This window comes from Lichenostomus cassidix, chromosome 2 (genome assembly GCF_008360975.1).
Source record: "Lichenostomus cassidix isolate B80296 chromosome 2, HeHo_3.0, whole genome shotgun sequence".
Classification (NCBI taxonomy): Eukaryota; Metazoa; Chordata; class Aves; order Passeriformes; family Meliphagidae; genus Lichenostomus; species Lichenostomus cassidix.
This window is the reverse complement of record NC_139482.1, coordinates 152,441,838-152,466,428: the sequence shown is the minus strand read 5'-3', so window position 1 is coordinate 152,466,428 and position 24,591 is coordinate 152,441,838. Positions and strand designations below refer to the sequence as shown.

The window sequence follows — 24,591 nt, the reverse complement described above, 5'->3', positions numbered from 1 at the left end:
GAAAAGTTGTTCACATCGAGCAGGGAGGTTTGGTGAAACCAGAAAAAGATGACACAGAATTCCATGGTTTTATTCCAAAATTCCCATTTTTCCGTGGTTTTTATCCCAATTTTCCCTGTTTTTTCCCCAGATGGATTCAGGAAGGTGGTTCACATCGAGCAGGGAGGGTTGGTGAAACCAGAAAAAGATGACACAGAATTCCATGGTTTTATCCCCAATTTTCCCTGTTTTTATCCCAAATTCCATGGTTTTATTCCCATTTTTCCCTGTTTTTATCCCAAATTTCAGATGGCTTCAGGAAGGTTGTTCACATCGAGCAGGGCGGGTTGGTGAAACCAGAAAAAGATGACACAGAATTCCCATTTTTCCATGGTTTTATTCCCATTTTTCCCTGGTTTTTATCCCAAATTCCATGTTTTTCAGATGGCTTCAGGAAGGTGGTTCACATCGAGCAGGGAGGTTTGGTGAAACCAGAAAAAGATGACACAGAATTCCAACATCCTTATTTCCTGCGAGGTCAGGAGCAGCTGCTGGAGAACATCAAGAGGAAAGTCACCAGTGTGAGTTCTGAAAAATAGAAAATATTTGGGATTTTTCCTGGGAAAAAAAAAACAGGAGGGAAAAAAAATCCATAAAAATTTTTTAAAAAAATCTGAAAAATTCTGTGAAAAAACTCCTGAAAAGCCTCAAAAATGAAAAAAACAAAGGAAAAAGAGGAACTGCTGGAGAAGATGGAAAGTCAGCAGTGTGAGTTCCCAAAAGATATGAAATATATAAAATATTTGGGATTTGGGATGGGAAAAAACAGGAGAGAAAAAAATTCCGTAAAAATTAAAAAAAAAAAAATCAAAAAATTCTGTAAAAAATCTGCCAAAAGGCCTCGAAAAATTAAATAAACAAAGGAAAAAGAGGAACTGCTGGAGAACAGCAAGAGGAAAGTCAGCAGTGTGAGTTCTGAAAAATAGAAAATATATAAAATATCTGGGATGTGTCTTGGAAAAAACAGGAGGGAAAAAATTCCACGAAAATTAAAAAAAAAATACTTTAAAAATCACCAAAAAATTCAGTGAAATGTTGTAAAAATTCCTTTAAAACTTCTAAAAATAAAAAAAAAAATTATTCTAAAATTCAGGGAAATGGATTAAAAAAACTCCTGACATCTCTCTGGAAATTAAAAAATAAAAGAAAAAAAAACCCCAAATTTGGTGAAATGTTGTAAAAAAACTCCGAAAAAGCCTCAAAAAATTAAAAATAAATAAATCCCAAAATTCAGAGAAATGTTGTAAAAAACTTCCTAAAACTCCTTAAAAATTTAAAAAAAAAAAAGTCCCAAAATTCAGGGAAAAGTTGTAAAAAAACTCCTGAAAAGCCTCAAAAAATGAAATAAAGGAAAAAGAGGAACTGCTGGAGAAGATCAAGAGGAAAGTCAGCAGTGTGAGTTCTGAAAAATAAAATATATAAAATATTTGGGATTTGGGATGAGAAAAATGGGAGGAATAAAAATTCCACAAAAATTTTAAAAATACAAAAAAAAAATCGCCAAAAAATTCAGTGAAATGTTGTAAAAATTCTTTAAAAACTTCTAAAAATTAAAAAAAAAAATCTGAATAATTCAGTGAAATGTTGTAAAAAAACTCCTGAAATCTCTCTGGAAATTAAAAGAAAAAAAAACAACAAAATTTGGTGAAATGTTGTGAAAACTCCCAAAAAGTCTCGAAAAATTTAAAAAAAAAATCCCAAAATTCAGTGAAATGTTGTAAAAACTCCTTAAAAACTTCTAAAAATTAAAAAAAAATCCCAGAATGCAGGGAAATGTTATAAAAAACCTTCTGAAATCTCTCTGGAAATTAAAAAATAAAAGAAAACAATCCTTAAAAAATCCTCTAAAGCTCAAAAAAATCAAAAAAAATCCTAAAGAATCGGATCAAATTGAAAAAAATCAGAAAAAAATGGAAAAAAATTTTTAAAAATCAGAAAAAATTTTTTTAAAATTGAAAAAATTGAAAAAAATCAGAAAAAAATTTTTAAAAAATCAGAAAAAAATTCTAAAAAATCAGAAAAAATGGAAAAAAATCAGAATAAATAGGAAAAAAATCAGAAAAAAATCGGAAAAAATTTTAAAAAATCAGAAAAAAAATTGATAAAATTGAAAAAATCAGAAAAATTTTTAAAAAATCGGAAAAAAAAATTGAAAAAATCGGAAAAAATTGAAAAAAATCAGAAAAAATTTTTAAAAAAGCAGAAAAAATGGGGAAAAATCAGAAAAAAAGGGAAAAAAAATCAGAAAAAAATTTTTTAAAAATCGGAAAAAATAGAAAAAAATCAGAAAAAAATGGAAAAAAATTGAAAAAATTGAAAAAAATCAGAAAAAAAATTTTTAAAAATCGGAAAAAAATGGGAAAAAATCCCAAAAATTCCCAAACCATCCCTGACCATTTCCTGGCTGTTTTTTGGCTCAGGTTTGGGGAGGGAAAGGTGAGGAGCTGCAGGTGAGGCTTCTGAGTGACATGCAGGCCTTGGGGAAATCCCAAAAACACCCCAAAAAATACCCCAAAACCACCCCAAAAAATCCTCCAAAAATCCTCAAAAATATCCTCTAAAACTTCGTAAACAATCTCAAAAATATCTCAAAAAAACCTGGAGAAATTTGGAAAAAATGGTCCAAAAATAAAAAAAAAAATCACCAAAAAATCAAAAAAAATTTAAAAAAAAAGGAAACAAATCGGAAAAAAATCCGGAAAAAGTGGGAAAAAAATCCCAAAAAGTCCCCCAAAAGTCCCCAAATGATTTCTGGATGTTTTCCCTGTCAGGTTTCTGGTTTCTGGTTTGGCAGTTTTTTACCTAAAAAATCCTCAATAAATATCTCAAAAAATCCTCCAAAAATCCTCAAAAATTCCTAAGACAATCCCCAAAAATCTAGTAAAAAACATCTCAAAAACTCCCAAAAAAATCCAGAAAAAAATGGCAAAAAAATCTGGAAAAAATTGCAAAAAATCAAAAAAAAAGGAAAAAAAAAGAGGGGAAAATCCCAAAAAATCCTCAAAGAGACCCTCTAAAACTCCTAAAACAATGTCAAAAAAATCCCCAAAAAAATCTGGAAAAAATCCCCAAAAATGTCTGAAAAAAATCCCCACAAAAATCTGAAAAAAATTGAAAGAAATCAAAAAAAAAATTGAAAAAAATCCAAACAAAATCTGAAAAAAATCAGAAAAAAATGGGAAAGAAATCCAAAAAAATCCCCCAAAAAATCCTCAAATAAATACCAAAAAAATCATAAAACAATCCTCAAAAAATCCTCTAGAAGCTTCTGAAAAAAATCCCCGAAAAATCTGAAAAAAATGGGCAAAAAAAATCTGAAAAAATCAGAAAAAAATTGAAAAAAAATCTGAAAAAAATTGAAAAAAAATCCGAAAAAAATGGGAAAAAATCCCCAAAAAATCCCAAAGGTTGCTGAGCCTGTCCTGACCAATTCCTGGCTGTTTTTGGCTCAGGTTTCAGGCGGGAAGGGTGAGGAGCTGCGGGTTTGGCAGGACGGCGTGGCTCGGCTGCTCACTGACATCCAGGCTGTGGGGAAATCCTAAAATGTACCCCAAAAATCCTCAAAAAAACCCCAAAAAAATCTGGAAAAAAATACCCCAAAAAATCCTGTAAAACCTCCTGAAAAATCCGCCAAAAATCTGAAAAAAATGGCCAAAAAATCTGGAAAAAAAATTCGAAAAAAATTGAAAAATATCAAAAAAAATTGGAAAAAATTGAAAAAAAAATCTGAAAAAAATCGGGAAAAATCCCAAAAAAATCCCAAAAGTTCCTGAGACTGTCCTGAGGAGTTCTCTGCTGGTTTTGGCTCAGGTTTCAGGAGGGAAGGGTGAGGAGCTGCGGGTTTGGCAGGACGGTGTGGCTCGGCTGCTCACTGACATTCAGGCCATGGGGAAATCATAAAATATACCCAAAAATCCTCAAAAAAAACCCCAAAAAATACCCCAAAAAATCCAAAAAATAATTTAAAAAATCCTCTAAAACTCCTATAACAATCTCAAAAAAAATCCTGAAAAAAACCCCAAAAAAATCTAAAAAAAACCCCAAAAAATCGGGAAAAAATCGGAAAAAATTGAAAAAAAATTGGAAAAAAATTGAAAAAAAATCTGAAAAAAAGGGGAAAAAATCCCAAAAATTCCTGAGACTATCCTGACCAATTCCTGGATATTTTCCCTGTCAGGTTTCAGGAGGGAAGGGTGAGGAGCTGCGGGTTTGGCAGGACGGTGTGGCTCGGCTGCTCACTGACATTCAGGCCATGGGGAAATCATAAAATATACCCCAAAATACCTAAAAAATCTCCAAAAAATGCACAAAAAATCCTCCAAAAATCCTCTAAAACCTCCTAAAGAAATGCCAAAAAAATCTGAAAAAAATGGCCAAAAAAGCGAAAAAAAATCGAATAAAAATCTGAAAAAAATTGAAAAAAAATCCAAAAAAAATCGAAAAAAAATCTGAAAAAAATGGGAAAAATCCCAAAAATTCCTGAGCCTGTCCTGACCAATTCCTGGCTGTTTTTGGCTCAGGTTTCAGGAGGGAAGGGTGAGGAGCTGCGGGTCAGGCAGGACGGTGTGGCTCGGCTGCTCACTGACATGCAGGCCATGGGGAAATCATAAAATATACCCAAAAATCCTCAAAAAAACCCCCAAAAAACACCCAAAAAATCCCCAAAAAATAATTTAAAAATCCTCTAAAACTCCCATAACAATCTCAAAAAAAAAAAAATCCCGAAGAAATCTGAAAAAAACCTGAAAAAAAATCTGAAAAAAATTGAAAAAAATTCAAAAAAATCGAAAAAAAAAAAAAAATCGAAAAAAATTGAAAAAAAAATCGGAAAAAAAAGGGCCAAAAATCCAAAAAAAATCCCAAAACATCCCCAAAAAGTCCCCAGATGATTCCCTGCTGTTTTTGGCTCAGGTTTCAGGCGGGAAGGGTGAGGAGCTGCGGGTTCGGCAGGACGGTGTGGCTCGGCTGCTCACTGACATCCAGGCCATGGGGAAATCATAAAATATACCCAAAAATCCTCAAAAAAATACCCAAAAAATCTGGAAAAAAATACCCAAAAAATCCTGTAAAACCTCCTGAAAAATCCCCCAAAAATCTGAAAAAAATGGCCAAAAAATCTAGACAAAAATCTGGAAAAAAAATTCGAAAAAAAATCGAAAAAAATTGAAAAATACCAAAAAAAATTGGAAAAAAATCTGAAAAAAATCTGAAAAAATCGGGAAAAATCCAAAAAAATTCCCAAAAGTTCCTGAGACTATCCTGACCAATTCCTGGATATTTTCCCTGTCAGGTTTCAGGTGGGAAGGGTGAGGAGCTGCGGGTTTGGCAGGACGGCGTGGCTCGGCTGCTCACTGACATTCAGGCCATGGGGAAATCATAAACAATACCCAAAAATACCCAAGAACCACCCAAAAAATACCCCAAAAAATCCAAAAAATAATTTAAAAAATCCTCTAAAACTCTTATAACAATCTCAAAAAAAATCCTGAAAAAAAACCCAAAAAAATCTGAAAAAAAAACCCAAAAAATCTGAAAAAAATCGGAAAAAATAGAAAAAAAATCCAAAAAAAGTGGGAAAAATCCCCAAAAAATCCCAAAAATTCCTGAGACTGTCCTGAAGAGATCTCTGCTGGTTTTTGGCTCAGGTTTCAGGAGGGAAGGGTGAGGAGCTGCGGGTCAGGCAGGACAGTGTGGCTCGGCTGCTCACTGACATCCAGGCCATGGGGAAATCATAAAATATACCCAAAAATACCCAAAAAAATCCAAAAAATAATTTAAAAAATCCTCTAAAACTCCCATAACAATCTCAAAAAAAAATCCCGAAGAAATCTGAAAAAAACCTGAAAAAAAATCTGAAAAAAATCGAAAAAATTGAAAAAATGGAAAAAAAAAAAAATCAAAAAAAATTGAAAAAAATGGGAAAAAAATGTGAAAAAATCCCAAAAAATCCCAACAATTCCTGAGACTGTCCTGAAGAGATCTCTGCTGTTTTTGGCTCAGGTTTCAGGTGGGAAGGGTGAGGAGCTGTGGGTTTGGCAGGACGGTGTGGCTCGGCTGCTCACTGACATTCAGGCTGTGGGGAAATCCTAAAATGTACCCCAAAAATACCAAAGAAATACCCAAAAAATCCTAAAACAATCCTGAAAAAATCCTGTAAAACCACCTAGAAGTTCCCCAAATAACCTGAAAAAATGGCCAAAAAATCCAGAAAAAATAAAAAAAATAAAAAAACATCAGAAAAAATTGAAAAAAACCCCCAAAAAATTGAAAAAAAATTGGAAAAAAAAGGGAAAAAATCCAAAAAAAATCCCAACAATTCCTGAGCCTGTCCTGACCAATTCCTGGATATTTTCCCTGTCAGGTTTCAGGCGGGAAGGGTGAGGAGCTGCGGGTTTGGCAGGACGGCGTGGCTCGGCTGCTCACTGACATTCAGGCCATGGGGAAATCATAAAATGTACCCCAAAAATCCTCAAAAAATACCCAAAAAATCTGGAAAAAAATACCCCAAAAAATCCTGTAAAACCTCCTGAAAAATCCCCCAAAAATCTGAAAAAAATGGCCAAAAAATCTGGAAAAAAAATTCGAAAAAAATTGAAAAATACCAAAAAAAATTGGAAAAAATTGAAAAAAAAATCTGAAAAAAATCGGGAAAAATCCCAAAAAATTCCCAAAAATTCCTGAGACTGTCCTGAGGAGTTCTCTGTTGTTTTTTGGCTCAGGTTTCAGGAGGGAAGGGTGAGGAGCTGCGGGTGAGGCAGGACGGTGTGGCTCGGCTGCTCACTGACATTCAGGCCATGGGGAAATCATAAAATATACCCCAAAAATCCTCAAAAAAAACCCCAAAAAATCCCCAAAAAATCCAAAAAATAATTTAAAAAATCCTCTAAAACTCTTATAACAATCTCAAAAAACATCCTGAAAAAAACCCCAAAAAAATCTGAAAAAAAACCCAAAAAAATCTGAAAAAAATTGAAAAAAAATCGGAAAAAAAATCCCCAAAAATCCCAAAAAAATCCCAAAAATTCCTGAGACTGTCCTGACCAATTTCTGGCTGTTTTTTGGCTCAGGTTTCAGGTGGGAAGGGCGAGGAGCTGCGGGTTTGGCAGGACGGTGTGGCTCGGCTGCTCACTGACATTCAGGCCATGGGGAAATCATAAAATATACCCAAAAATACCTAAAAAATCTCCAAAAAATGCACAAAAAATCCTCAAAAAATCCTCTAAAACCTCCTAAAGAAATCTGAAAAAAATCTGAAAAAAATGGCCAAAAAAGCGAAAAAAAATCGAATAAAAATCTGAAAAAAATTGAAAAAAAAATCCAAAAAAAATCGAAAAAAAATCTGAAAAAAATGGGAAAAATCCCAACAATTCCTGAGACTATCCTGACCAATTTCTGGCTGTTTTTGGCTCAGGTTTCAGGCGGGAAGGGTGAGGAGCTGCGGGTTTGGCAGGACGGCGTGGCTCAGCTGCTCACTGACATCCAGGCCATGGGGAAATCATAAAATATACCCAAAAATCCTCAAAAAAATACCCAAAAAAATCCAAAAAATAATTTTAAAAATTCTCTAAAACTCTTATAACAATCTCAAAAAAAATCCTGAAAAAAACCCCAAAAAAATCTGAAAAAAATCGGGAAAAAAATCTGAAAAAAATCGAAAAAAAATCCCCAAAAATCCCAAAAAAATCCCAACAATTCCTGAGCCTGTCCTGACCAATTCCTGGCTGTTTTTGGCTCAGGTTTCAGGCGGGAAGGGTGAGGAGCTGCGGGTGAGGCAGGACGGCGTGGCTCGGCTGCTCACTGACATTCAGGCCATGCGCGGCAAGCAGGACAGCCTGGACTCCAGACTGCTCGCCATGAAACAGTAGGGATTGGGATTTTCCTAAAAAAAATGGGATTTTGGGGGGAATTGGGGAGTTTTGGGGGGAAAAATGGGGAGTTTAGGGGAAAAAATGGGATTTTTGGGGGAAAATTGGGGATTTTGGGGGAAAAACTGAAATTTCCAGGGAAGAACAGGAATTCTGGGGGGAAAATTGGGGAAAAACTGAGATTCCAGCAGGAAAAATGGGGATTTTGTGGGGAAAAATGGGGAGTTTGGTGGCAAAAACAGGAATTTTGGTGGAAAAATGGGAATCTTTTGCAGGGAAAAACTGAAATTGCAGCAGGAAAAATAGGAATTTTGGGGGGAAAAAATGGGGATTTTGTGGGGAAAATGGGGAGTTTGGGGGAAAAATGGAGATTCCCATGGAAAAACAAAATTTGCCATGAAAAAACCAGGAAAAATGGGGATTTGGGGGGGAAAATGGGGAGTTTTGGGGGGAAAATGGGAATTCTCATGGAAAAATCCCAGCATTTCCCAAAACCCCAAATCCCAACATTTTCACATCCCAAAACCCCAAATCCTGGGATTTCATTTCCCCAAATCCCAGCATTTCCTCATCCCAAAACCCCCAAATCCCAACATTTCCCAATTCCCAACATTCCCAAAAACCCCAAATCCCAACATTTTCACATCCCAAAAACCCCAAATCCCAACATTTCCTTCCCCAAACCCCTTTTTTGGGAATAATCAGAATTTCCCAATCTCCTCCACCCCACAGATCTTTGGGATCAAAACCTCCAAACCAACAACCCCGATGGCAAATCCCAAACCAATCCCAAACCAATCCCATAAATCCCCCCATTGCCTCCCAGCCACTCCCAAATCCCAAACCAATCCCATAAATCCCCTAATTGGCTCCCAGCCGCTCCCCAATCCCAGAATGATCCCAAAATCCCAAAATGGCAATTCCAGCCCAGCTGCTCCACCCCATTGCTTTGTTCCCAATTCCTGACCCTTGGCAGCCTCAGCTGGGATCAGATCCCAAAAATCCTATAAAGTTTGGGCTCAGCTGGGATCAAATCCCATAAATCCTGTGGGGTTTTGGCTCAGCTGTCATCCCAATCCCAAAATTCCTGTGGGGTTTGGGCTCAGCTGTGATCAAATCCCATAAATCCTTTGGGATTTTGGCTCAGCTGTGATCCCAACCCCATAAATCCTTTGGGATTTTGGCTCAGCTGTCATCCCAACCCCATAAATCCTGTGGGGTTTTGGCTCAGCTGTCATCCCAACCCCATAAATCCTTTGGGATTTTGGCTCAGCTGTGATCCCAACCCCATAAATCCTGTGGGGTTTTGGCTCAGCTGTGATCCCAATCCCACAACTCCCCTGGGATTTGGGGTTTCCCATTGTTTTCCCCTATTTAGGGTCGGGGCAGCTGGATGGGATTAATTGGGAATTCCATCCCAAATTCCCACAGGGAATTCCCGGGAATGGAGCAGCTGAGCTGCGGGGCTGGGAGGGAATAGGGGATTCCTGATCCTAATAACATCCTGGATTTGGGGTTTCCTGGGGCTTTGGGGTTTCCTGGATTTGGGGCTGGGAGGGAATGGGGGATTTCTGATCCTAAAAACATCCTGGATTTGGGGCTGGGAGGGAATGGGGGATTCCTGATCCTAATAACATCCTGGGTTTGGGGTTTGGAGGGAATGGGGGATTTCTGATCCTAATAACATCCTGGCCCTATTTCTGGATTTGGGGTTTGGAATGGGGGAATTTCCTGATCCCAATAACATCCCGATCCCATTCTGGGAGGTTTGGGGTTTCCTGGATTTTGGGGTTTCCTGGATTTGGGGCTGGGAGGGAATAGGGGATTCCTGATCCTAATAACATCCTGGGTTTGGGGTTTCCTGGATTTGGGGCTGGGAGGGAATAGGGGATTGCCTGATCCTAATAACATCCTGATCCCATTCTGGGGTGTTTGGGGTTTCCTGGATTTGGGGTTTTCTGGATTTGGGATTGGGAATGGAATGGGAATTTCCTGATCCTAATAACATCCCAGTCCCATTCCGGGGGGTTTGGGATTTCCTGGATTTGGGGTTGGGATGGAATGGGGGAATTTCCAGATCCTAATACCATTCCTGGATTTGGGGTTTCCTGGATTTGGGGCTGGAGGGAATGGGAATGTCCTGATCCTAATAACATCCCGATCCCATTCTGGGGGGTTTGGGGTTTCCTGGATTTGGGGTTGGGAATGGAATGGGAATGTCCTGATCCTGATAACATCCCAGTCCTGTTCCACAGGATTTGGGGTTTCCTGGGGATTTGAGGTTTCCTGGATTTGGGATTGGGGATGGAATTAGGAATTTCCTGATCCCAATAACATCCCGGTCCCATTCCGGGGGGTTTGGGGTTTCCTGGATGTTGGGTTTCCTTGATTTGGGGTTGGGAATTGAATGGGAATTCCCTGATCCTAGTAACATCCTGATCCCATTCTGGGGGGGTTGGGATTTCCTGGATTTGGGGTTGGGAATATAATAGTGGAATATCCTGATCCCAGTGCCATTCCAGGATTTGGGGTTTTCTGGATTTGGGGTTTTCCTGGATTTGGGGAGTTCTGATCCAAGAAAACCCCAATCCAGGACATCCCAATCCAGGACACTGTAAATTAGGAATCCCAAATCCAGGAAATCCCAAAGTCCTGCATTTGGGGTTTCCTGGTTTAGGATGTTGGGAATTTCAGGTTTCCTGCATTTGGGATTTTCCTCTATTTGGGATTTCCTGGTTTGGGGTTTCCTGGATTTGGGATGTTCTTGTTTAGGAAGTTTCTTGATTTTCAAGTCTTGCAGATTTAGGATTTCCTGGTTTGGGATTTCTTGGATTTAGGATTTCCTGGTTTGGGGTTTCCTGGATTGGGGAAGTTGCTTGATTTTCAAATGTTGTGGATTTGGGATTTCCTGGATTTGGGATTTCCTGGATTTAGGATTTCCTGGATTTGGGATTTGCTGGATTTGGGTTTGCAGGATTTGGGAGATTCCTGTGTTTAGGGTTTCCTGGATTTGGGATTTCCTGGTTTTAGGGTTTCCTGGATTTGGGGGATTCCTGATTTGGGATTTCCTGGTTTTAGGGTTCCCTGGATTTGGGATTTCCTGGATTTGGGGTTTCAGGATTTGGGAGATTCCTTCTTTAGGCTGTTCTGCTTTGGGGTTTCCTGGATTTGGGACTTTACCAGATTTGGGATTTTCCCACTGGATTTCCCACTCTATTCCCATTTTTTCCCACTCCATTCCCAGTTTTTCCCAAGGTTTTTCCCTCTCCATTCCTGGGTTTTTCCGGGTTTTTCTGCGGGTTTTTCCCAAGTCTTTTCCCACTCCGTTCCCAGTTTTTCCTGAGGTTTTTCCCAGTTTTCCCACGGGTATCTCCCAGTTTTTCCTGAGGGTTTTTCCCGAGGTTTTTTCCTCGCCATTCCTGAGGTTTTTCCCATGGGTCATTCCTGGTTTTTCCAAGGTTTTTCCCCAAGGTTTTTCCCAGTTTTCCCTGAGGTTTTTCCCTCTCCATTCCTGAGGTTTTTCCCGTGGGTAATTCCTGTTTTTTCCCAAGGTTTTCCCATGGGTTTTTCCCAGTTTTTTCTGTGGGACATTCCCAGTTTTTCCCGAGGTTTCTCCCAAGGTTTTTCCCAGTTTTTCCTGTGGGTCATTCCCAGTTTTCCCATGGTTTTTCCTGTCGTTTTTCCCGAGGTTTTTCCAAGGTTTTTCCCGGTTTTTCCTGTGGGTCTTTCCTGGTTTTTCCCTCTCCATTCCCAGGTTTTTCGCAGTTTTCCCGAGATTTTCCCCGAGGTTTTTCCCGAGGTTTTTCCCGAGGTTTTTCCTGAGGTTTTCCCGCAGTTTTTCCCACAGTTTTTCCCGGTTTTTCCCGGATTTTCCCATTTTCCCAGCCCGTTTCCCTGTTTCCCCGCAGTGAGAACGAAGCTCTGTGGCGAGAAGTCGCCAGTTTGCGACAGAAACATTCGCAGCAGCAGAAGGTGGTGAACAAGGTGAGAAATTCCCAAATTCCTGAATTCCCAGGATTCCTGGGATTGCCGTTCATTCCCAGGATTCTCATTCTCAGAATTCCCATTTCCAATGTTTCCCATTCATTCCCATTTATTCCAGCAATTCCCATTCATTCCCAATGATTCCCATTCATTTTTGGGATTCCCATTCATTTCCAATGATTCCCATTCATTCCAGCAATTCCCATTTCCAATGTTTTCCTTTCATTCCAGCAATTCCAGCAATTCCCATTCATTTACAATGATTTCCATTCATTTTTGGGATTCCCATTCATTCCCAGAGATTCCCATTCATTCCAGCAATTCCCATTAATTCCCAATGATTCCCATTCATTCCCAGTGATTCCCAGAATTCCCATTCCCAGCGATTCCCATTAATTCCCAGGATTCTCATTCATTCCCAGTGCTTCCCACTCATTCCCAGCAATTCCCATTTATTCCTGGGATTCCAACTCATTCCCAATTATTCCCACTGATTCCCGTTCATTCCCATTTCTTCCCAGAATTCCCATTCCCAATGATTCCCACTCATTCCCAGCAATTCCCATTCATTCCCATTCATTCCCAGCATTCCCATTCCTCCCAGCAATTCCCATCACTTGCCGAGGAGTTTCTCCCATTTTTTCTCTTCCCAGAGCTCTTTTTATCCCATTTTTCCTCTTCCCAGCTCTGATTCTCTCCAGTTCTTCCCAATTTTCCTCTTCCCAGATCACTTCCCCTCCACTTTTTCCCAATTTTGCCCCATTTTTCCTTTCCCAGATTTCCTCCTCTCCAGTTTTTCCCTTCCCAGATCTCTTCCCTTCCAGTTTTTCCCACTTTTTCCCACTTCTTGCCTTCCAAGTTCTTTTCTCCTCCACTTTTTCCCACTTTCTCCCTTCCCAGTTCTCTTCCCCTCCAGTTTTTCCCGTTTTTCTCATTTTTTCCCTATTTTTTTCCCGGTTTTTCCCGCAGCTGATCCAGTTCCTGATCTCGCTGGTTCAATCCAATCGCATCCTGGGCGTCAAGAGGAAGATGTGAGTCGGAAATTCCCAAAATTCCCGCGGGAACAGAGGGGTTGGGATCCCCCAGAGCCTCCTGGAATTCCCAGGATTTGGGATAATTTGGGATTTGGGATCTGCCTGGATCATCCTTGGATCCTCCAATCGCAGATCCTTGGGAAGAGGGAAAATCCAGGGAATAAAAACTCCCTGGAAACCTCAGGATTTCTATTTTCTTTTGGGAAAAAAACCAGGAAAAATTCCCCTGAATTTTGGGAATTCTGGAATTGTGGGATTGGGAATGCTGGGATGGGATTCAGGGATGATCAATCAGGCAGGAGAATTCCAGGAATTCCCAATTTCCCAAATTCCCGTGGGAAACCATTCCGCCTTGATCCCAAATCCCTCTGCAGCTCTCCTGGAAAAACCCTTAGGAAAACCCCTGGAAAAACCCCTGGAATTCTCCTGGAATTCTCCTGGAATTCTCCTGGAATTCTCCTGGAATTCCTCATTCCCAACATTCTCCTGCCTCACCCCAATCCCGATTCCCAGCCCTGGGAAAACTGGGAAAATCCGGGATTTGTCTGTGGGGTTTTTGGGATTCCCGCGGTGATTCCCGCGCTGATTCCCGCTGTTTTCCCGCTGTTTTTTGGGGTTTTTGGGGTTTTTTTGGGAACTCTCAGCCCGCTGATGCTGAACGACGGCGGGTTTTTTTGGGAACTCCCAGCCCGCTGATGCTGAACAATGGTGTGTTTTTTGGGGTTTTTGGGGTTTTTTGGGAACTCTCAGCCCGCTGATGCTGAACGACAGCGGGTTTTTTGGGGTTTTTTGGGGTTTTTTGGGAACTCTCAGCCTGCTGATGCTGAACAATGGTGGGTTTTTTGGGGTTTTTTGGGGTTTTTTGGGAACTCTCAGCCCGCTGATGCTGAACGACGGCGGCTCGGCTCACTCCATGCCCAAGTACAGCCGACAGTATTCCCTGGAGCATCTGCACGGCGGAGCTGGATACGGGGTGAGAGCGGGGAATAATGGGATCATTGGGATGATTGGGATTGGGAACGCCGGATACGGGGTGAGAGCGGGGAAAGAACGGGATTGTTGGGATTGTTGGGATTATTGGGATTATTGGGATCATTGGGATGATTGGGATTGTTGGGATTGTTGGGATTAGGAACACCGGATATGGGGTGAGAGCAGGAAAATAATGGGATTGGGAATGGGATTGTTGGGATTATTGGGATTATTGGGATTGGGAACGCTGGATACAGGGTGAGAGAGGGAAAGAACGGGGAAATAACGGGATTGGAAATGGGATTGGGAATGGGATTATTGGTATTATTGGGAATGCCAGCTACGGGGTGAGTGAAAATAACGGGATTGGGAATGGGATTATTGGGATTATTGGGATTAGGAACGCCAGATACGGGGTGAGAGCAGGAAAGAACAGGATTGGGATTATTGGGATTATTGGCACTAGGATTATTGGGATTGAGGTGAATGGGAATGGGAGATTGGGAATTGGATTGGCATTGAGAATGGGATTAGGATTGGGATTGGGAATGGGGGATTAGGATTTGTGGGAATGGGATTGGAAATGGGATTGGGATTGTGAATTCGAGGATTTTTCCCCTATAAATTCCAGGATTTCCCCATTAATTCCGGATTTTCCCGTTCCAGGCTCCCTCCCCAGCTCTGTTCTCGGCTGATCCCGCTGCCTCCTCCGGGCCAATCATCTCCGACGTCACCGAGCTGCCCCAGGCCAGCCCCGAGCCCTCTCCTGCCTCCCCCAGGTGGGAACGGGATCCCAAACATCCTGGGAATTGTGGGAAAAGTGGGAATTGGGATCCCTGGAATTGTGAGAATTGTATCCCTGAAATCCTGGGAATTGTGCAAAATCCATCCCACCGTTCCCAGGCCAGCCCCGAGCCCTCTCCTGCCTCCCCAGGTGGGAATGAAATCCGAAAAATCCTGGGAAAAGTGGGAATTGCGATCCCTGAAATCCTGGGACTTGTAGCCCTGAAATCCTGGGAATTGTGGGAAATCCATCCCTAAAATCCTGGGAATTGCAGCCCTGAAATCCTGGGAATCTCATCCCTAAAAACCCCTGGGAAAGGAAGGAGCTCGGGGATCTCCCGGGATTTCCCTTTGCCAGCCCCAGATCATTCCCAGTCCATTCCCATTGTTCTTCCCTTTATTGTTCGTTTTATTATTCCCTTTGTTATTCCCATTGCCTTTCCTGTTATTTTCCATGCCATTCCCATTACTATTCCCACCATTACTATTCCCACTATTGTTATTTCCATTATTGTTATTCCCATTATCATTCTCTTTATCATTCCTGTTGTTCTTCTCCTTGTTTTTTGTATTATTTTTGGTTTTGCCATTATTATTCCTGTTATTCTGGTTTTTTGCCACTATTCCTGTTATTATTCCTGCTATTCTCACCATTGTTCTTTCCAATATTTTCTCTGTTCCCATTATTCCCATTATTATTCCCATTATTATTCCTATTATTATTCCCATTATTATTCCCATTATTTTTTCCGTTGCTTTTCCCATTCTTTTCATTGTTCTTCCCATTGTTATTCCCATTATCATTCCCATTACTATTCCCATCATCATTCCCATCATTTTCATCATTCTCATCATTCCTATAACTGCCATTATTATTCCAATCGTTCCTATTATCATTCCCATTATCATTCTTGTCGTTCCCATTATTATTATTATTCCAATCATTCCCATTATTCCCATTATCATTCCCATTGTTATTGCCATTATTCCAAATACTATTCCTATCATTCCCATCATCATTCCCATCATTCCCACTATTATTCCCATTATTATTCCCGTTATTATTCCCGTTATTATTCCCACTATTATTCCCGTCATTCCCGAATTCCCGATTTCCCCCAGGAGCAGCCCGGCTATCCGGATCAAGGAGGAACCTCCCAGCCCAGCGCGGAGCCCCAGGGGGGACGAGCCAAACCCCGGCAATTCCGGGAATTCCAACCATCCCGGGAACACCAACAACCATCCCGGGAGCAACAACAACCCCGGGAATAACCCCGGGAACAACACCACCAACCCCGGGAATTCCGAGACGCCGCTGTCGCCCTCCACCTTCATCGACTCCATCCTGCGGGAGAACGATCCCGGAGCCGCCGGCAACCCCCAGCCCCAGGAAAAGTGCCTCAGCGTCGCCTGCCTCGACAAGTGAGGGATTTGGGAATTAATTCCGGGAATTTTGGGAATCCTGGGGATGGTGGGAATGTGGGATGGATGGGAACGATGGGAATCCCCAGCCCCAGGAAAAGTGCCTCAGCGTCGCCTGCCTCGACAAGTGAGGGATTCGGGAATTAATTCTGGGAATTCCGGGAATTGTGGGAATGGTGGGATGGATGGGAACAATGGGATAATGGGGACGGAGGGAATCCCCAGCCCCAGGAAAAGTGCCTCAGCGTCGCCTGCCTCGACAAGTGAGGGATTTGGGAATTAATTCTGGGAATTTTGGGGATGGTGGGAATGTGGGATGGATGGGAATGGTGGGAATCCCCAGCCCCAGGAAAAGTGCCTCAGCGTCGCCTGCCTCGACAAGTGAGGGATTCGGGAATTAATTCTGGGAATTCTGGGAATCCTGGGGATGGTGGGATGGATGGGAACAATGGGATAATGGGGACGGAGGGAATCCCCAGCCCCAGGAAAAGTGCCTCAGCGTCGCCTGCCTCGACAAGTGAGCCATTCGGGAATGAATTCTGGGAATTTTGGGAATTCTGGGGATGGTGGTGTGGATGGGATAATGGGGATGGATGGGATAATGGGGATGGTGGGAATCCCCAGCCCCAGGAAAAGTGCCTCAGCGTCGCCTGCCTCGACAAGTGAGGGATTCCAGGAATTCCTGGGATTCTGGGAATTGTGGGAATGTGGGAATGGTGGGGATGGATGGATGGGATAATGGGAATCCCCAATCCCAGGAAAAGTGCCTGAGTGTCGCCTGCCTCGACAAGTGAGAGATGGGAATGAATTCCTGGAATTCCAGGAATGATGGGAATGGTGGGAATGATGGGATAATGGGAAGGATGGGAATGACTGGGATAATGGGAATAATGGGATGGATGGGGGTAGTGGGAATGACAGGAGTGTTGGGAAGGATGGGGATAATGGGCATGATGGGAATTATGGGAGTAGTGGGAAGGATGGTGATACCGGGAATGGTGGGAGTAGTGGGAATAATAGGGGTAATGGGATGGATGGGGAATGATGGGAATAGTGGGAAGGATGGGAATAGTAGGATGGACGGAACTAATTGGGATAATGGGAATGATGGAAATAGTGGGAATAACAGGGATAATGGGAACGATGGGAATAATGGGAATGATAGGGATAATGGGAATGATGAGAAAAATGGGAATCGTGGGGATAATGGGGATAATTGGCTGGATGGAAATAATGGGAATCGTGGGGATAATGGGGATAATTGGCTGGATGGAAATAATGGGAATCGTGGGGATAATGGGAATAGCAGGAAGGATAGGAATATCAGGGATAATGGGATTCATGGAGATGGTGGGAATGATGGGATAGGTGAGGATTATGGGAATGATGGGGATAATGGGAACAACGGGAACTTCCCCATCCCAATCCAACTTTCCCAATCCCAATTTCCCCTGGAATTCCCACCGTTCCCAATCCCACTTTTCCATGGAATTCCTGCCCCCAATCCTGATTTCCCCTGGAATTCCCAACATTCCCACTCCTGTTTCCCGTCCCCAATCCTGTTTTCCCCTGGAATTCCCACCATTCCCAATCCCACTTTTCCTTTCCCAATCCCAATTTCCCCTGGAATTCCCAACGTTCCCACTCCTGTTTTCCCATCCCCAATCCCAATTTCCCCTGGAATTCCCAATGTTCCCAATCCCGCTTTTCCTTTCCCAATCCCGATTTCCCCTGGAATTCCCAACATTCCCACTCCTGTTTTCCCATTCCCAATCCTACTTTCCCCTGGAATTCCCACCCCAATCCCGATTTCCTGGCATTGCAGGACGGAGCTGTCGGAGCACCTGGACACCATCGACTCGAGTTTGGACAACCTGCAGACCATGCTGAGCACCCATGGCTTCAGCATGGACAGCGCCCTGCTGGACGTGAGCACAGAGCCCAACATTCCCGGGGAATTCCCATAAAATTCCTGGAAAATTCCCAAAATTCCCAAATTCCCAACATTCCCGGGATTCCCGGCATTCCCGGCACTCCACTCCCAGCCCTGACCACAAAAAGTCCTGGAAAACCTTTGGGAAATGAGTTTGGGCATTCCCAGAATACCCAGAAAATTCCAAAATTTCTGGGATTCCCGGCACGCCACTCCCAGCCCTGACCCCGAAAAGTCATGGAAAAGCTTTGGAAAATGAGTTTGGAATTCCCAATCCCATTTTTTCTGGGTTAGGGAGAGTTTTCCTGGAATTCCTGGAATTCCCAATCCTGGTTTTCATGTGTCAGGATGAGTTTAGCCCAGAATTCCCAATCCCAGAATTCCCAGGTCAGGGAGGGTTTATCCCAGAATTCCCAATCCTGGTTTTCCCAGAATTCTCAGAAAATTCCTGGAAAATTTCCAGAATTCCCAACATTCCTGGCATTCCCGGCACGCCACTCCCAGCCCCAACCCCAAAAAGTCCTGGAAAACTTTGGAAAATGAGTTTGGAAATTGGGATTTTGGGGTTTCAGGATCTGGGAAAATCCCAGCGTTTATTCCCTCAGGGATTCCTGGAATTCCCAGTCCTGGGTCAGGGTGGGTTTATCCCAGAATTCCCAATCCCACAATTCCCAGAATTCCCAATCCCTTGAATTTCCCAGAATTCCCAACATTCCCAATGCCATTTTTCCCAGGTCAGGATGGGTTTTTCCCAGCATTCCCAATCCCAGTTTTCCTGGTTTTCTGGGAATTCCCAATCCCAGTTTTCCCATTTCTTCAGGAATTCCCAATCCCAGCATTCCCAATCCCATTTTTCCCAATTCAGGGTGGGTTTTTCCCATTTTTCCCTCATTCCCAATCCCATTTTTCCTGTTTTTCCCGTTTCTCCCTCACTCCCAATCCTGTTTTTTTCACATTTTTCCCTCATTCCCTCACTCCCAATCCCATTTTTCCCATCGTTTTTCCCATTATTTTTCCCATCCATTATTTTTCCCATTATTTTTCCCGTTTTTCCCCGGCAGCTCTTCAGCCCCTCCATGGCAGTGTCAGACATGAACCTCCCGGATTTGGATTCCTCCCTGGCCAGCGTGAGTTCCTCGGGAATTCCATGGAAATTCCCAGAAATTCCTTAGAAATCTTGGGAATTCTCGGGAATTCCAAGTGGGATTGGGGAGGGGGGACTGGAATTTCATGGAAATTCCTTAAAATTCTTGAGAATTTCAGGAATTCTCAGGAATTCTGGGTGGGACTGGGGAGGTGGGACTGGAATTCCCTGGAAATTCACTGGAATTCCTTGGAATTCTCGGCAATTCTGGGTGGGATTGGGGAGGGGAGACTGGAATTCCATGGAAATTGCCAGAAATACCCTGAAAATCTTGGGAATTCTTGGGAATTCTGGCTGGGATTGGTAAGGGGGGACTGGAATTCTGTGGAAATTCGCTGGAATTCCTTGGAATTCTCAGCAATTCTGGGAATTCTGGGCAGGATTGGGGAGGGGGGACTGGAATTCCATGGAAATTCTTGGAAATTCCTTGGAAATTTGCTGGAATTCCCTGGAAAATCCCTGAAAATTCCTGGAAATTTACTGGAATCTGAGGGAATTCCATGGGAATGAGGGAATTCCATAAAAACAAGAGAATTCCATGGGAATGAAATGAGGGAATTCCTTGGGAATTAGGGAATTCCATGGGTTGGGAATAAAGGAATTCTGTGGGAATGAAATGAGGGAATTCCTTGGAAATGTGGGAATTCCGTATGAATGAGGAAATTCCACGGGAAGGAGGGAATTCCATGGGAATGAAATGAGGGAATTCCATAAAAACCAGGGAATTCCATGGGGTGGGAATTGGGGAATCCCTGAAATCCCTGGATGACACATTCCCGCTGGAATTCCCGCAGATCCAGGATCTCCTGTCGGCCCAGGAGCAGCAGAAACCGGCGGAGAGCGAAGGCGGAGCCGAGAACACGGGTGAGAGACGGCGGGAAGGGAAAATTCGGGAATAGTGGGAATTCCCAACGGGAATAACGGTGGGAATAGCGGGAATTCCCAACAGGAATAACAGCAGGAATATTGGGAATTCCCAACGGGAATAATGTCAAGAATAGCGGGAATTCCCAACGGGAATATCGGGATTGGCAGGAATTCCCAATGGGAATAATGTCAGGAATAGCGGGAATTCCTGCCGGGAATATCAGGAATAACAGCAGGAATTCCTTCTGGGAATGTTGGGATTGGCAGGAATTCCAGTCGGGAATGCCAGAAGTTGGGAATTCCTAATGGGAATAATGTCAGGAATTCCTGCCGGGAATATCAGAATTATTGGGAATTTTTGCTGGGAATATCAGGATTGGTGGGAATTCCAGTCAGGAATGTCAGAATTTGGGAATTCTTGCCTGGAATATTGGGAATTCCCAATGGGAATGTTGGGAATTCCCAATGGGAATATCGAGATTGGTGGGAATTCGAGTTGGGAATGCCACATTCCCAAATTTCTGGTTTTTAGGGAAACAACTCGTCCATTACACAGCTCAGCCACTGTTCCTGGTGGATCCCACATCCCCAAATTCCCAATAATTCCCAAATTTCTGTGTTTTTAGGCAAACAACTCGTCCATTACACAGCCCAGCCGCTGTTCCTGGTGGATCCCACATCCCCAAATTCCCAATAATTCCCAAATAATTCCCAAATTTCTGGTTTTTTAGGCAAACAACTGGTCCATTACACAGCCCAGCCGCTGTTCCTGATGGATCCCACATTCCCAAATTCCCGATTAATTCCAGAATTCCCGATATTTTTCCAGGCAAACAGCTGGTTCAGTACACAGCCCAGCCGCTGTTCCTGGTGGATCCCACATCCCCAAATTCCCATTTTTCCCATTTTTCCAGGCAAACAGCTCGTCCATTACACGGCTCAGCCGCTGTTCCTGGTGGATCCCACATTCCCAAATTCCCATTTTTCCCATTTTTTAGGCAAACAGCTGGTCCATTACACGGCCCAGCCGCTGTTCCTGGTGGGTCCCACATCCCCAAATTCCCAATAATTCCCAAATAATTCCCAAATTTCTGGTTTTCCAGGCAAACAGCTGGTCCATTACACAGCCCAGCCGCTGCTCCTGGTGATTTCCACATCCCCAAATTCCCATTTTTCCCATTTTTCCCATTTTTTAGGCAAACAGCTGGTCCATTACACAGCCCAGCCGCTGTTCCTGGTGGATCCCACATTCCCAAATTCCCATTTTTCCCATTTTTTAGGCAAACAGCTGGTCCATTACACAGCCCAGCCGCTGTTCCTGGTTGACCCCAGCGCGGTGGTGGATTCCGTGGGCTCAGCCGATCTCCCCATTTTCCTGGAGCTGGGCGAGGCTCCGTGCTTCCCCAGCGACTATCCCGAGGAGTATCCCGAGGAGTATCCCGAGGAGTATCCCGAGGAGTATCCCGGCCGCCCCGAGGACCCCGCGCTGCTGCCCAAGGACCCCGCCGTGTCCTAAGGGTCGATCAATGATCAATGGACTGATTGATTGATGGATTGATTGATGGATCGATGGATCGATGGATTGATGGATGGATTGATGGATTGATGGATTGGTTGGTTGTTGGGAAGGTCAGGACGTGAAGCGGCGGGAAAAGGGAATTCCCGGATTTCTCCGGAGCTGCTGCCGTCATGGAGCGGCGTGGGAGATCCCAAAAAATCCTGGGAGAACCACAGAGATCCCAGGAGATCCTGGAGCATCATGGGAGATCCCAAAAGATCCTGGGAGAACCTGAGAGATCCTGAAAAATCCCAGGGGGTTACAAAAATGCCAGGAGATCCTGGAGCGTCCCAAAAATCCTGTGGGATCCCAAATCCAATTGGATCCCAAAATCTGGCAAGGCCAAGAGGTCCCAAAACCCAATGGGGTCCCAGATCCCATTTGTGCCTCAAATCCCATGGGACCCCAAAATCCATTGGGATCCCAAATCCAATGGGATCCCAATTCCAGGGGGAATCCCAAAACCTGGCAGTGCCTCCAATCCAGTGGGACCCCAAAACCCAATGGGACCCCAAAACCCAATGGGACCCCAAAAACTAATGGGATCCCAAAACCCAATGGGACCCCAAAATCCTGTGGGACCCCAAAACCCAATGGGACCCCAAAACCCAATGGGACCCCAAAATCCTGTGGGATCCCAAAACCCAATGGGACCCCAAAATCTGGCAGTGTCTCCAATGCCATGGGACCCCAAAACCCAATGGACCCCAAAACCCAATGGGATCCCAAAACCCATAAGATCCCAAGGCTCCAATTCCAGCTGCTCCAGGATTTTATTCCTTGATCCACTCTGGGAAATCCCATGGGAATTTTGGGAAATTTCTGGGAAATTTCTGGGAAATCCCACTCGGCGCTCCCAGATTTTGGGATTTCAGCATTCCCGGATTTCGGCGTTCTGGGATTTCTGCATTTTGGGATTTCAGCATTTCAGGATTTCGGCATTCCCAGATTTCGGCACTCCCGGATTTTGGGATTTTGGCGTTCCCATATTTCAGTGTTCCAGAATTTTAGGATTTCGGTGCTCTGGGATTTTGTGATTTCAGCACTCTGGGATTTTGGGATTTCGGCGCTCCTGGATTTTGGGATTTCAGCGTTCCCGGATTTCAGCATTCCAGGAATTTGGGATTTCAGCGCTCTGGGATTTTGGGACATCGGCATTCCCGGATTTCGTCGCTCTGCGATTTTGAGATTTTGGCGCTCCAGGATTTTGGGATTTCGGTGTTCCCAGATTTCGGCGCTCCGGGATTTTCTCGCTCCAGGATTGGGATCGACCCCGAAACTGCACTTGGGGTTTTCACGAGACAAGGACTCGGATTGTGCAGCAACGAGACAGAACTCCATAGGGGGATGGGGCAGGAATCCATATGGGAACGGCGGGATCCTATATGGGATCGAGGCTGGATTCTGTATGGGAATAGCAGGATCCTATATGGGATCGAGGCTGGATTCTGTATGGGATTGAGGCTGGATTCTGTATGGGATTGAGTCCGGATTCTGTAGGGGAATATCTGGATTCTATATGGGACTGAGTCTGTATTCTATGTGGGAATGTCCAGATTCTATATGGGATCCAGTCTGGACTCTGTATGGGATTGGGTGGATTCCATATGAGATTGAGTCTGGACTCCATATGGGATTGAGTCTGGATTCTATAGGGGAATGAGTCTGGATTCCATATGGGAATATATAGATTCTATATGGGATTTAGTCTGGATTCTGTATGGGAACGTTTGGATTCCATATGGGATTGAGTCTGGATTCTATAGGGGAATGTCTGGATTCCATATGGGATTGAGACCGGATTCTATAGGGGAATGTCTGGATCCCAAATGGGAATGTTCAGTTCCCATACAGGAACATTCAGATCCCATATGGAAACATCCAGACCCCATATGGGAACGTTCAAATCCCATATGGGAACATTCAGATCCCATACAGGAACCCCCAGATCTTATATGGGAATGTTGAAATCCCATATGGGAACGCTCAAATCCCATATGGGAAGGCTCAGATCCCATACAGGACCCCCAGATCCCATATGGGAAAGCTCAGACCCCATACAGGACCCCATTTCCCATATGGAGCTGCAGCCCTACAGGAAGTTCTGCTCTCCACATACAAATCTCTATAAAACCAACTCTCTGCTGCTTCCAGAACATTCTGTCCTCCCACGGGGTTTGGGGTTTGGGATGGGAATTGGGATTTGGGGTGGGAATTGGGATTGGGGTTGGGGTGGGAATTGGGATTGGGGTGGGAATTGGAATTGGGGTGGGAATTGGGATTGGGGTGGGAATTGGGGTTTGGGATTTGGGGTTAGGAATCGGGATTTGGGGTCAGGAATTGAGGGTTAGATTTGGGGTTGGGATTTGGGATTGGGATTGGGATTGGGGTTGGGATTTGGGATTTGGGATTGGGGAATTGGGATTTGGGAATTGGGATTTGTCTTGGGATTTGGGGTTGGGAATTGGGATTTGGGATTTGGGTTGGGAATTAGGATTGGGGTGGGATTGGGATTTAGGTTGGGAATTGGAATTTGGGTGGGAATTGGGATTTGGGATTTGAGGTGGGAATTGGGATTTGAGGTCAGGAATTGGGGTTGGGGTTGGGAATTGGGATTTGGGAATTGGGATTTGGGGTTGGGATTGGGATTTGGGATTTGGGTTGGGAATTGGGATTGGGGTGTGAATTGGGTTTGGGAATTGGGATTTGGGATTTGGGATTTGGGTTGGGAATTGGGATTGGGGTGGAACTGCCGAGGATTTCCCAGGATGCTCCAGGACTTTGGTGGCACCTTTGGGGTTCTCTGGGTTTTATGGGAATGAGGGAAGAGTTGTGGGGAGCTTGGGAGCTCCTGCATCCCAAAATCCCCAAAATCCCAAACTTTCCAGGATGGATCTGTGAGTATCCCAGAAAAAATCCCAAACTTTCCAGGATGAATCCCAAAATCCCAAATGCTGTCGGATGAATCCCAATGACCCAAAATCCCAAAC

At 43.6% G+C, this 24,591-nt stretch overlaps 1 protein-coding gene and 1 long non-coding RNA gene across 2 annotated transcripts; both read left to right on the top strand.

Annotated features, from left to right (window-relative positions):
* The first annotated feature begins 48 nt into the window (after positions 1-48).
* Positions 49-21,763, top strand: LOC146442672 (heat shock factor protein 1-like). The gene is made up of 12 exons (XM_085049887.1): positions 49-144; positions 438-560; positions 7,776-7,900; positions 11,813-11,888; positions 12,858-12,919; positions 13,799-13,895; positions 14,561-14,673; positions 15,800-16,099; positions 17,925-18,027; positions 19,094-19,159; positions 19,971-20,040; positions 21,324-21,763. Exons 1-12 carry the CDS (start codon positions 49-51, stop codon positions 21,557-21,559), a joined length of 1,467 nt encoding a protein of 488 aa, XP_084906013.1. The 3' UTR covers positions 21,560-21,763.
* Positions 21,764-22,348: 585 nt separating this feature from the next.
* On the top strand, positions 22,349-23,757 carry LOC146442671 (uncharacterized). Its single transcript, XR_014850344.1, has 2 exons — positions 22,349-22,493; positions 22,830-23,757. It is a non-coding gene; the product is annotated as an uncharacterized LOC146442671 (long non-coding RNA).
* The last annotated feature ends 834 nt before the right edge of the window (positions 23,758-24,591 follow it).